The sequence below is a fragment of the Zootoca vivipara genome, chromosome 1, assembly GCF_963506605.1.
Source record: "Zootoca vivipara chromosome 1, rZooViv1.1, whole genome shotgun sequence".
Lineage (NCBI taxonomy): Eukaryota > Metazoa > Chordata > Lepidosauria > Squamata > Lacertidae > Zootoca > Zootoca vivipara.
Window position 1 is genome coordinate 46,454,742 of NC_083276.1, and position 14,176 is coordinate 46,468,917.

Genomic DNA, 14,176 nt, shown 5'->3' on the forward strand with positions numbered 1-14,176 from the left:
GGGTGCATGCCGCTCCGGGTGCCGGACCAGCTAGCTCTGCCTCTGCAATGAAGATCCTTTAAGACTGGTGTTAAATAGTCCCAGCGGCCACTCCCAGTCGCCAGTCTAGCTGCTGCTAGTTAGCAGCTATGATCCACTTCTTTCCACTCACAAAGAAAAAACTGTAATGTGCAGGGTTCCCCCCCCCCCCAGAATGTGCAGTACGATTGTGATTGCCAGTTTTTATGACCAATGAATAGCCACCATTGTAGATCCACAGCAGAAGCAACATCATTACTCAGTCCATTACTGAATAACTTATACCAGAATGCTGTTAGGGATTGTGTGTGCATGTTGGAGAAAGGGGGAAGAGAAGGGAGGGGGATCCTAGTACTTTTAATAAAGTATTTCTTCTTGTAAATGTTCCACTGTAAGGTGAAAGGCACTTTGGAAATACTAGGATGTATGAACTTTTAAAATTCCAATTAGCAGGAGTTTAGGTGAAATACTTATTTTTCAGTTTGCTTACCATCAGTGTATTCTTCTGAGGAAGCAAGTGATAGAAGGCTTTGCACATCACTGCTTTCTGAGTCTGGAGCTTCTTTGTGCCCAGGTCTGCTACAAGATGCACCAGCAACCCAAGAGGAAGTGGTCGCCTGATGAACTAGAACAGCCTCCGAGTGGTGAGAGCTGCTAGCTTCACACAGTCCAGAGCGTCCAGGGATTTCATCCTCCCCAGCAAAGCAGTTGTGACCCACTTGGTCTGGTGGCTGCTGCATCTCCCTCGCTCCACTTTGCCCAGCTCCCTCTGAAAGGACAATCTGTACCCGTGAATCCGAAGGAGGTATGCAGTTCCCAGCACTGCCGTAGACAGCTTCTTCATAGGATGGCAGAGCCACCTGGACTCCATCCACCACGATGGAAACCTGGTCCCCAGAAACGCCTTGATCACGCCTGTATTTGAATTTTAGAGAAAGAATCCACATTATGTTCTGTGATACCCAAGAATACAAAAGCATTTATGCAATACTGTATCTGCAGAACTCCTAGATTCAGTTCTTCTTGACATGCTGTTTCATTACACTTTTTACTTGAAATCAGCCAGCAGAACTGGACTTCAACACTTCCACTGGCAATGGCAAGCAAGAAGCATGATTCCTGGCCTTGGAGGTGCGGGGGCTGGGTGGGCAGGGTTCATCCCAGCAACTGTTTGGCAATCTAATCCCCATCCCAGTTCCAAGCCTGGGAGGAAAGCTGGGGACAATTTAGCAACTGGAATGCTGGAGCAGGAAAAGAAAACAAGGGGCTTCCTAGCCAGTCATGGCACCCGGGGCACATCAGCCATGCGGCAGCCAGACTCCATGCTTCCCTTTTGGGTTGAAAAAGGAAGTGCTCTTAAGGTTTCTAAGCTCTTTACACCTCAGCCATTACAAGGATGTAAGGAGGCAATATGACGATTCCTCTATGCATTGCAGATGGGCAGGGAAGAGACTAAGAAACAATGTTAAGACCACCCTATGAGTTCATGGCTGAACTGAGATTTGAACTTGGGACAGTCCCAGTTCATAGCTCAGCACTGGGCAATACTAGCTCTGTAGGTTATACACTGAGGAGGGGGGTGGGACTAAGACTCTCACACATGAAATATTTGGACACAAATGAATGCAGAAGCTACTGAAGAGTGGTGGGACATGGTGGGACGATACACCTCATCAGCAAACGGTATCATATGAGTGTTAAGCAACAGACAGAAAACTGAGGTGAGTTTATTAACTATTAGCAAATACCTTATACCATAACCCCATAATCAGGGCAAGGAGCCACAGCTCTGGAATCTGCGCCCTGATTTAAAAAAAAATATGGCATTTAACTTCCTGGGCTGGTATCGCAATATTGCTGGGCTTCTGTGGAACAGCTCTCTGCCTCCGAAGCCAGAGAAATGGTCTACACAGCAGCAAAAGTTGTCTGTCAGGAGGATTAACTGCTCAATGAGACTCCTCAAACAGGAATGCTTTGGCACTGAACCCTATATCCAGGTTAATAACAGCTGGACTGACTGGGAATATTGTGACTAAGAACCGCATGTGTCAGACCATAGCAGGAGGCACAATTCTCAACATTTCCATGGAACTGTCTGGGCTTCCTCCCACCGTGTGTGTGTGTGTGTTAACAAACCCTCATCAAGGCTCCAGAACTGAGTAAGATTTCAAATGTCCAATTCAAACAAGGGCTTCATCTTCTGACACAATGGAATTGATAGCTATCCCAAGCAATGTCAGAATTGTATATTGGTGGTGGTTAATAGAGAAACAGCTAACATCACCACCCTCCCTACTGTGAAATAAGCTTTTGCTGAGTTTTACAACTGTGAAATGGACAAGTATTATTGGTCTCTGTTTGCCCGCCCCCTCAAATGGGTGTTCCATTTCACAGCTGCGATGCAAAGAACAGCACACCTTAAAAAAGAATGCACAAATATTTTCTTCTTTTGGGGGAAGGGGGCTGTCTATTATCCAAGAGAGTGGTATAGGAAAGACAACATGTCTATATGGTTTGAGAAGACTAAGCTTCAGATCTGTTTCCATGCAAAATTGGAGTGTGTAAAAGCAGAACAGCAGACAGGACTGCCGCAGAAATTAGCCATGAAGCAACAAAGCAGTGCCTGTTACTGTGGGCCTCATCGCCTACATACATTGCAAAAGAGCACCACAGATGTTTCTGGCGCTCTCCTCAATGAATAATTTCTGTGTTGTGTGATTGCTGCCCTGAGTTCATTATCTTGTTAAGAGGCAGACTTTCTCTCCCCAACCACCAAGCCTCCTGCTACTTCAGATACTGGGCTTAGAAAGGAAAATTATGCCTCATTCTGCATCTGAGAAGCTCACTGTTTGCTCCAATATAAAAACTAGTAAGATGGAAAGTCCCTTCTCTCTCTCAAAAGAACATGCCTTTCTTCCACCTCGCTGCAAAATATGCTCTGTGTGAATAAGCCTGGATAGTTCAGTTGGTTACAGCATGGTGCTGATAACGTCAAGGTTGCAAGTTCAATCCCTGTATGGGGCAACTGCATATTCCTGCATTGCATGGGGTTGGACTAGATGATCCTCAGAATCCCTTCTGACTCTACAATTCTATGATTCGATATGACCCAGAACCCACATACTAATGCCTGTATTACAGCAATAGCTACTTACCGTGTTTCTCATATTATAAGACATGTCTTATATTTATTTTTTCCTCAAAAAAACACACTATGGCTTATTTTCAAGGGATGTCTTATTTTTTTCCTCCTCCTCCTGCTGCGGCCGGCATTGCTGCTGCGCCTATCACTATGTCTTATTTTCGGGGTATGGCTTATATTCCTTGAATGCTTAAAAATCCTGCTATGGCTTATTTTATGGGTATGTCTTAAAATATGAGAAACAGGGTAACTGCTGCCACTTAACAGCCTCTGCAGCAGAGACTTGGAAGGCTAACTAAGCCTCTATACGAAGCCCTCCCCTATCCCTCTAAGTGAAGACCGAAGCAAAGCTTCCACTCAGCAAGTGCATCACCACCATCAGGTGAGCATGAGCAGCCCCCAACCTTCGAACTATTGGCGGTGAGCAAGTATTCTGGTAGTTGCACTGCAATCCCTCCCCACAGCTCCAAAAGTGGGAGGCTGGATAGGGGTTGTTTAGCAGCACTTGCAACAGTGTTACTGAATTGCCAAGAGCACCTCAGCTGCACAAAGGTCAAGTCTGCAAGCCCCCCACTCTCCCTTTTCCTGCAGGTAAGGGCGAGAACACGCTTTGGGCCATGCAGTAGCCAAACCAGCAAGGGAAATTATAGGATCTTGGCAGCCACAGCTTTTAGCAGGCTGTTTTGGACCCCTGCCAAAATTCATCAGTAAAAGCTGTGTGCCTAAGGAATGCTTCCCAAGGAACTACCAAGGCTGAATCTTCTCTACAGATGATGAGACTGCAGTCATTAGAGGCCTGCACAACTTGAGAACCATCAGGCCCAATGCAGTCTTCACAGCCCCCGCCCCCTTTTTTACAATCCCCTGGAGGCAATAAGAACAAGAGGCTTATCAAGCCTTTGCAGGTTGCAACATGGAGCTGCTAAACTGCATTAAGCTTAGTGATCAGTCTTAGTTGTGCAGACTTGCAGCAGGATCAGCAGCCCGATAGCAACTTTTGGCCAAAGAATGTAGACACTCTGCCTACTAGAACTCAACCTAGAGAAGAAATCCACAAGAGTGAAAATAACACCAAAAGAATAATAAAAAAGGAACAGACAATAAGCATGATTGTAGGCAGGACAACAGCAGCAGCGAGAGAGACTCCATTTCTCTTCTCTAAGCATCTGCATGCACAAACATCTGCCCTCTAGTTACAGGTCATCTCCACCAACTCCCAGAAGCTCACCTGCTGTGATGAAAGGACTTCAGCTTTGGCTGCAGCAAAACAAACAACACAACTAAGAGGAGGATGAGAGCTACAGAGCTTGCCGTGGAAGCCACTATGGATAGGGTGGGCACTCCTACACTTGGAGGCGAACCTTTATCTGTAGAGCAAAAGGAAAAGTTGTTTTTTAATGGTTTCTTCTTAGGAAGCAGCTGTTTCCCATCACCAAATAAGAGTCCTAATAAACTGGGCTAGGAGAGAAAGTAGGATTATAAGGATGCTCTGGTCTTCACAAGGCTAGCTTTGTCCTCAAGTCAGTACCACATGGAAATGCATGTGGAATTGCAAGTCAGTACCATGTGGAATGTCCAAATGCATTCATTGGGTTGTCGAGTGACACTTACTCCAACACAATTCCCAAGCAACCTTAACCATTTGACAGCCAGGGCCCCTTTCAAGTGTTGAGGCTATTTGGTTACATGAATGCAAACTAACCCTAAGCTAGCACCCACCCACCCCTACCTCTCATCTGAATTTCATTTTATATCTAGGGAACAAGTTGAAATTTTCTCCTTATTTATGTCTGGATGACTAAGTCAGCATCTCATTGAGCATACTGGTGAACTGTGAGACTGCTACAGTACATCTTATCTGTTTAACCTGCCTTCCTGTGGTGGGGAAAGCACCAATCCTTCCTCCACTCACCCCAACAATCTTTAAAAACATGCATGATTTTCAGCACATCATCCAGCTTGCAGGGAATTTCTCCTTTCCATAACATTTTATTCAATTACACACACTCCTCTCTCCACTGCTCCAATACCTCATGGTCAATTAAATGACAAACATTTTCCTGCAGACTTCTTGGCTTTCTGTCATGGGAAAGGAATTCCTATCCAACTGGTAAAAACCTTGCAAGACACAACTGTCAAGTTACTTTGGGAAAGTTCTTTTATTTTTGAGACAGGCATGACTAGGCAGAGAGAACATTCTGTGCTGCAGCAGGGTACAATCAAGCAGTACCCAAATTAGACCCCTCTACCTCAACTTGACCAGGTTCGCTGAAGATGATGGGATTTGAAATCAAACAACCTCTACAGGGCTGCTCTTAAACCATAAGCTTGCTATTTTAAAAGAAGATCAAGGGGAATCATTCAGAGTTACGCATGAAACCTTTTTACCAACCCAAACTGGTGTGTGATAATGTCGTGAATTTGGGTAGGAATGGGCTAGAGAGTTTTGGCAGAATAGTCTCTCACCCAGCAACTTACACTTCAGGAAAGACATGATTACAAGTCTGCAGTGGCAATGTGCCCTTAGATAATAAGGTTAACCCAATGCATTTTCTGAGGTCTAGACAGGCACTGATTTATTTGCTAGTACTTGAAAGGCATACAACAAAATGAGAATGAGTATATTCACAGTGAAGTATTACTGACCTTGGCTGAGCCTACAGGTAACTTGCATGTCTGGGTTCCACTTTCCATTCTTGCAAGTCAAATATTTGTAGTCTCCCTTCAGCAGATAGCCTTCCTCACATAAATACTCTATGACACTGTCAGATGTCAATGGCTCTTTGCAGGGGGATGGGTGGCATATGTAGCCTCCATTCTCAGGCTCGGGTGGCTGTGGACAAACTGAAAAGGGAGGGGAAAGAGCAGTTATGATAACAAACTGAACAAGGGGAGAGAGCAATAAAAGCAGCAGGAAACAACACGAAATAAACTGGATACCCTCCCTCTACCAGCTTAATTCTTATAAGTGCTATTGAGACATATAGCACAAAGATTTTCTGAATTTCAACCGTTAATGAAAAATGCTGCATAATAATCATTCTCCATTTTTCGCTCATGGCAGGTGAAAGGAACATATGCAATGGATGCTGACTGAGCACCTCAACCCCCCCACTAGCTCTCTGCCGCTGCCACAGGCACCATATTCTGTTGCTTCTAGGTTGGCAGCTGAAAAGCCAGGCAGCATCCCTAAAGGTCCTTCAGTTGCTTCTGATTATCACAGCCATAATCTCAACCTATTTTAATTCCAATGTGAGGGGAGAGAGACTCTGTGTTGGCCAGCAGGTAATGGCTTTTTCCACCTGCCTTGCCTCACCCTGCCCCCCAGGAGCCTTCATAAGGGAGCTTTTTCCAGAAGAATTGTGAGGAGAGGGGGAGGGGAGAGGGAAAGAGACCCTGTTTGCTATCAAGGGGAGGTTGGTCTCACCTGTGCTGCCCCACCTTCAGCCCAAGTGAGTTGCTGCCAGGGGCATTATGAGTCTATGTCAGGCATCCCCAAACTTCGGCCCTCCAGATGTTTTGGACTACAATTCCCATCATCCCTGACCACTGGTCCTGTTAGCTAGGGATCATGGGAGTTGTAGGCCAAAACATCTGGAGGGCCGCAGTTTGGGGATGCCTGGTCTATGTATTTAAATGAGCTGTATAGAGTGAAAGAATATGAGTCAGACTCATGGGGGTGTGGAGAGTATGTATGAACTTGAACTTAAAGGTAACGGTAAAGGGACCCCTGACCATTAGGTCCAGTCGTTACCGACTCTGGGGTTGCGCGCTCATCTCGCATTATTGGCCGAGGGAGCCGGCGTATAGCTTCCAGGTCATGTGGCCAGCATGAACTTTATGTTGTTTATTTTGTTTTATGCATGATAAATGTTGTATTGTTTTGCTAATCATATAATATGCCTTTTGCTTTAATGGTGATTTTTAGCTTATTTTTTAGTTGTTGCTTTGTTAACAGTGTTTTACAAATTGTAACCGTTTCACTGATGATTTGTTAATTATCCTATATTATATATGCTGCATTTGTGATGTTCTATTACCGGTATGTTCTTTTGACTTCAGCCCTAAAAGTGCACCCCTCCATTGTCTCCCGAGACATTTGAAGTGGTTGTGGGTATCACCAAATTTGAAGTGGTTGTGGGTATCACCAAATTTGAAGTGGTTGTGGGTACCCACAACCACTTCAAATTTGGTGATGACCTGTTCCTCCAGATCAACGGCACAGCCATGGGCACCCGCATGGCCCCACAGTATGCCAACATCTTCATGGCAGATTTAGAACAACGTTTCCTTAACTCCTACCCACTCAAACCTCTCCTGTACCTGCGATACATTGACGATATTTTTATTATCTGGACACATGGACAACAGACCCTGGAAACCTTCCACCAGACATTCAATGACTTTCACCCCACCATCAACCTAACAATGAACCAATCTATGCAAGAAATACATTTTTTGGACACTACTATAAAAATACAGGATGGACATATAGACACCACCTTATACAGAAAACCAACTGACCGACAAACATATCTACATGCTTCTAGCTACCATCCCAAACATACCAAACAATCCATCGTATACAGCCAGGCCTTACGTTACAACCGCATCTGTTCCAACTCTACAGACAGAGAATCTCACCTAAAAGATCTACAGCAAACCTTTTTAGAACTAAAATATCCACCTGATGAAGTTAAACAACAGATCAACAGAGCCAGACTGATACCTAGAGAGAACCTGCTGCAAGACAGACCCAAAAAAGAAAATAACAGAACACCACTAGTCATCACATACAGCTTCCAAGTTAAAACAGTACAACGCATCATCAGAGATCTACAGCCTCTCCTGGACAATGACAGCTCCCTTTCTCAAGCTCTGGGAGGAAGACCTTTCATTGCCTACAGACAGCCACCCAATCTTAAACAACTCCTCACCCACAATAATACAACCACCAGACTTAACATGGACACTGGTACCAGAGCCTGCAATAAACCCAGATGCCAACTTTGCTGCCACATACACCCAGACAATACCATTACTGGCCCCAACAACATCCAACATACCATCTCAGGACTATTTAATTGCTCATCCTCTAACATTGTGTATGCCATCAAATGCCAACAGTGCCCTTCAGCTCTCTATATTGGACAAACAGGCCAAACCCTACGCCAAAGGATAAATGGACATAAATCTGACATCAGGAACCAGAAGACAGAAAAACCAGTAGGAGAACACTTCAATCTCCCAGGACATTCTATACAAGATCTCAAAGTAGCTGTCTTACTACAAAAGAATTTCAGAAATAGACTGGAAAGAGAAGTTGCTGAATTGCAACTTATCACCAAGCTCAAAACCATGGAGGGACCTGGTTTGAACAGAGATATCGGGTTCTTATCTCATTATACATGATAAGCGATCTTCAGCCATCTCCACCCTTGCTTTTTCATGCAAAACCATTTGCAGTCGTTTCCGGTCATCAACAGCTATCAGTCAGTCAATCACCCATTTCCACCACCCTTCTGAGTGATCCCCCCTCCCCCTCCCCACCCCTCCCCACCCCTTCTCTACATAAGTGCCTGGAAACTTCCATTTCACTGTATCTGAAGAAGTGTGCATGCACACGAAAGCTCATACCAAAATAAAAACTTAGTTGGTCTTTAAGGTGCTACTGAAGGAATTTTTTTATTTTAAATATTCACACAGTTGTTCAAAAATAATTTTACACCATTTATCAAATTTGTGAGAGACAATTACTTACAAAGTGCCATGAAAACTTATAAACTACCTAAAATAAAGTGAACTTGCAATATCAGATTTTACTAGGTTCTTATAAATTATTGACTCAGTTTTTTGTTTTTTCTTGTTTTTTAAATAAGCTGAAGTTCAGCACAGAATGCAAGTTCAACACCCCAAACCTTGAACAACATGGACTTTTTCTGACTAGACATCTTCATTTTTCCTCTTTGTAGTGTTGAAGATCAGACATCTTCAGCATGAGAGCAGATGGTTATGTCAAGAGAAGGACAAGTTCCAGAAGGAGCTTCTCTTAAAATCTGCCACAATAGTTGGGGTTGTAGCTGACATCAAGCTCATACAATGTTGATGGCTGTTCAAAAACCTGTCTCTATATCACATAAGATGTAATGTATAATGCAACAGGCACACAGTACAAGATTTTTAAAACGAACATTTAGTGTACTTCTTACTCCCACCAAACAGTTTATTTTACTATAAACTTTACTGTATTCACAGCAGAAAAAACTTCAACGTTTGTTGCTCCTGGTTTCTTCATATCAAATCATTATTGGGAAATTACTGTTTCCCTGTCAAGCCTGTATTTTGAAGAAGAGTCTACTTTTGTAAGCTAATGTTGATAAATGGGAGCACGCTCAAGAGAAGGGATTTGTCTGTGTAATCATAGCTGTGCATTTATGTAATTAGACACAAACACTTACAGTGTAAAATATGCCCAGTCATTCCAGACTTCCCCAAAGCTTTTTAATAAAAGATCCCCAAAAGAGAAATAAAGACTAATTACAGTCTTATACCAATGCAGTCACCAGCTGGTGATTCACAAGCAACAGAGTTGAATTCTTAATTAACATGCGGCAACACTAGAAATACCGCATCCTCATTAACCCTCTACCATGATTAGCAAACCAGGGAGGAAACCTGCCAGAGTACAGCTTTTTATTAAAAATATTGGGTGGACTTTAATGCCGTGCCATGACAAACGCGCAATCCGCACAAGCATTTCTGCTTCCCAGATGGAATGATCCCCCTCCCTCCTCTGCACACTGTTCTGGGGGGTTCTCTGGACACCTCCCTAAGCCAATTTTGAGGGTTCATGCTGATGGGACTCATTTGGTTAATCCTACCCTATGTCTTGTAGCATGCTCTAACTTTGCAGTTAAAACCATCTCATCAGTAGGCCATGTTCCTAAGAACGCTTTGAGAAATTTAAAGAGTCAAATAATGGTGTATCAAATCTTAGCTGATGATTGTGGAATGTAGTAAATATTTGTATCCCATAAGCTGGCTTAATTTGGTTTCTGTATTAATTTAAAATTGGGCTTTAAAAATATTACACACCAGCAAAAGCATTACTTATGAACCGGATTTAAAGTGTGTTTGCTTATGTTGACAGACCTTCAAAAACACACATATCCCATAGTTTTCCAGACATTTCACTGGGGAAAAGGTGTACTTTATTTTTGTGACACTAAACATGTCAAATCTATATTCTAATTTGTAATTTATTTCTATCAAAAACAGCAACAAATGTAACAGGGGAAAATTGCATAGAAAAAGAAAATCCATTCCCAGGGTTAGCATAATTCATTACAGCATTCCAGAAGCAAGCAAACAAAGGCCATTTATCATTAATCTGCTTTCCTTCAACAGAACAACAACAACAACAAAACCAACATTGTATGCAGTCTGTATACTAAGTGTCTGCTGGCTCTCCAAGTACTTCTGTCACAATTAATACATTTGTGTCCACTAGTAGGACACCTAAAAGCTTCAGTGTTCCAAGGCAAACACAAGCTGAAAAGTCACTAGCAGATAGTATGAAGGCTTCAATTTCAATCACCCACAAGGCGAGATAAGCATCACTAAAATAGAACTCTAACCAGAAGTGATAGGTAGCCAAATGTTTTAATGGTTCTCTTAATAAGGCAAACAAAGACTAGAGCTATTGAAGGGGTCATGAAGCAAGTTGGGGTGGATATCACAACCTCTGAAACCGAAGACTCAGAAGTGAGAGAATTAAAAGCTGATGATTTTAATGAAGTTGTGATTAATAAATCGATGAGGTAGCAGAAGGAGAATAAGCTCAGTGGAGAAGCTGGAGGAGATATGGAATTTCTCCCTGGAGACAGCTGGAAGAACAGAATGAAGTGATGAGTCACAGGTTGAGCCCCAATAGACATGGGATCCCTGAGACAGAGAAGTGAATAAAGGGTGCACACCCTGAAATATTATGTCAAATAGCTTCCAAAGCACATTTGCACATCAATAGATGGGAACTGTTGCACCTGGGGTTCCCTAGGTTTCTCTGTAAGCCTTGAGCAACATTTGCAGGTCTCAACAACCTTCACGAAGACAAATGAGGCCAAGATTATGACAGTCATATTCAGGGGTTTTGCTGCAATAGTACAGTGTAACAATTCTCGAAAAGTGCTCTACTCACCAAAATAGAAAGTGCAAAAAAGAAAGTTCTCAGGGGGAAAACCCCTCAGAGAGTTCTTAAAGAGAGGCCACTTCCTGGTTCTGCTAGATGCCAGTCAGAAAGAAACTGAACAAAATACCGTAGCACTGGTTCTACCTTGTTGCCCCATGTGTTGGAAGCCATGTGTTGGGGGTGGAGGGTTCAAAAATTTCCCAAATGCTCTACAGCTGGATGCAGGTACATTCCCAATAACAGACTGCACAGAACCCCCTGCCCGCCTTCCACTTTGAAATCATTTTAAATTTACCAATTTATGCAACACTAACATCAGAATACCTTCCTCAAAATCTGATTCCCTCCCCCGAAACCTGTCCCCAAAGTGAGCTAAGCCATTGAACATAAAGACAGCATATTGTGTTCCATTTCTCAAGATGACACAAGAAATGAACTTTAAGAAACTAGATCGATGCTGAGACACTGTAGAAATTGAAGGTTTATACAACCTTTGTGTAACTTCTGACATTTATGAGTAATGGTTATACTGAAGTTTTAGTCTTGACAGAGCTTTGAGTGGATTCCTTATGATGCAAAACACTGCTGAACTCTCAGATCCATCAAATTAAACCATACTGTAGTTTCCCCAATCAATGGAAATCTGACTCAGAGCATTCTTGTTTAAGATTCAGTGAACTTCTTCACACTTTATTTAATGCTGCTCTTTGCAGGCATAAGAACTGGATGCTTTTCTAACTTAAATCATAGCTCAGATTCTCAGGATACCACAGGAGCAATTTTAGATCCTATTTATTCATTAAGGGATCCCATAGACCAGGCATTCCCAAACTTTGGCCCTCCAGATGTTTTGGACTACAATTCCCATCTTCGCCAGCCATTGGTCCTGTTAGCTAGGGATAATGGGAGTTGTAGGCCAAAACATCTGGAGGGCCGCAGTTTGGGGGATGCCTGCCATAGACTGTTGGCACAATAGAAACACAGAGGTTTTCAAGGTTCATGTCCCGAGAGGACTCCTATGAACTCCAGAGTTTAATCTATTCCATTACATGATGAAACATGCCAAAATTGCTGCATCTTGCAATATAACAGTATACACAACCTGGTAGATCACCTCGCACACACTGAACTCTAAAATGTGTAAATTGTTTAAATCTACCATTTGAGAACAAAAGCCAAGATCCGAAGCCATAGCTTGATTGATCCTGGTTTGCTCTGACTAGCCATAAACTTCCATAGAAATCCATCTTCTCCAATGGAAAAATTCTTGAACATTGGGTTTTCAGAGTTCATTTGACCATGTTTAACTCTCTCTGGTTTATTAAACAGATGCAGTTCATATTTCATCCTCCCTCTACATCCACAAAAGCTATAGAAAATTGCTTTAAAATAAAAAGAACATTTGACTATGTGTGGTTCTCTGTGCTAGTCATTTCAGGCTCCTAAAAATCAATGCCACATGAATGTTTAGTCAAACCTACATGAAACATGGAGATCACAGGAAATAGAAGCTCTACCATTCTTTGTCCATACATGTGTACAACATATGTACATTAGCAAAGGCCTTACAAATTGCACACCTCTCAGAACCTACTTTTCTGAGCCTCCATGTGTCAGAGCACAGGATATACACAATTAACCCATTTGGAAAAAACCAGAGCACAACAGAGTGACTCAGTCTCAGATTCACTGGTATGACTCTGGGGAAGTTTCTTTGTAAGTGTTGGAAATAATGCTATGGTCTGCCGTGTACTGTAGCTCAGATAGTTTTGAAAAGTGGTTTAAGTCAGTCCAAACTGAACACAGCTAGAGACTGTGATTCCTTTTTCTCCTCCTCATAAAACCTGTGAGCGCAGGAAAATCCCATTTCTCCATATGAATCCAGACTACTAAAATAGAGAATTTATTATTTAAAATTACTCTTTTGAAATGAGGTAGCAGTGGCTTCCTTAAATATACGGAAGGGACTTCGTGGTGGTATCCCAACACTATGCAATGCTAGAATGGCCTGAGCCCCTTTTTACAGATTATGAACCTTTGAAGGGAATAATTAAAAAATTAATGCTATGGGTATTTTATTGCATTAAACTACAGTTAACATTTGGCTTATTTTGTGTTTACTATTTGGGGACATTTTATTACTGGATCATTTTATAATTTTTATAAGCGGGTTTATAATAGTATCCTTAGTAGTCTTTGAATGGAAAAAATCCATCAATTTGAGCAAGTTTTTAGATAACATGGAATATGCAAATAAATCTTAACATCCATGTACATCTGGAATTTGTGTGAAAGCAAGATAAATGCAAGCCAATCTAGGGGAGCAGAGTTTGTTACTCTTAATGAAAGCCCCATTCTTAAGAACATTTTAATATTTTTTATTTTAATAGTTGTGACCTTCTTCTTCTCTGGTGATCACTCGTAGCCAAGTAAGATTGTCTTCCATGAACACGGTCGTAATAGTAAGTCCGAAAGTGACTGTGGAGGCCAATTCTGGATCCACATGTCCTTCCATAGTGGGGACATAGGTTTCCGGGCGGGAGTTGATCATGGTGTATTGTACTACAACCTTACTGTATGCTTGGGAAACATGGACCACTTATAAACGCCATCTCCAACTCCTCAAAAGTTGTGACCTTATGCTCTACCTGAATCTCCTTTAAAATAGTTATTGGAAACTCTTCTTCTATTTAATGGTGCTCTTGACAGTACCAAGTATTGTCATGAAAGCAAAAGGCTTCTTGTGAAGTTTTTAGAATTTTTAAATATACAGAAAACATCCATTATTTCAGTGTACTGTATTATAAATATAATCCGAATAGTAAAAA

General features: G+C 42.2%; 1 protein-coding gene across 2 annotated transcripts in view; it reads right to left on the reverse strand.

The window, feature by feature from the left end:
- The window catches only part of SUSD6 (sushi domain containing 6), a 61,895-nt gene that overhangs the window by 8,581 nt on the left and 39,138 nt on the right, over positions 1 to 14,176 (reverse strand). For both annotated transcript variants that reach the window (XM_035113486.2, XM_035113478.2), the window contains 3 exons: positions 5,807 to 6,004; positions 4,389 to 4,527; positions 509 to 933 (listed from right to left, as the gene is read on the reverse strand). In XM_035113486.2, the coding sequence (XP_034969377.1) occupies positions 509 to 933; positions 4,389 to 4,527; positions 5,807 to 6,004 (762 nt within the window). The remainder of the gene's footprint in view (positions 1 to 508; positions 934 to 4,388; positions 4,528 to 5,806; positions 6,005 to 14,176) is intronic.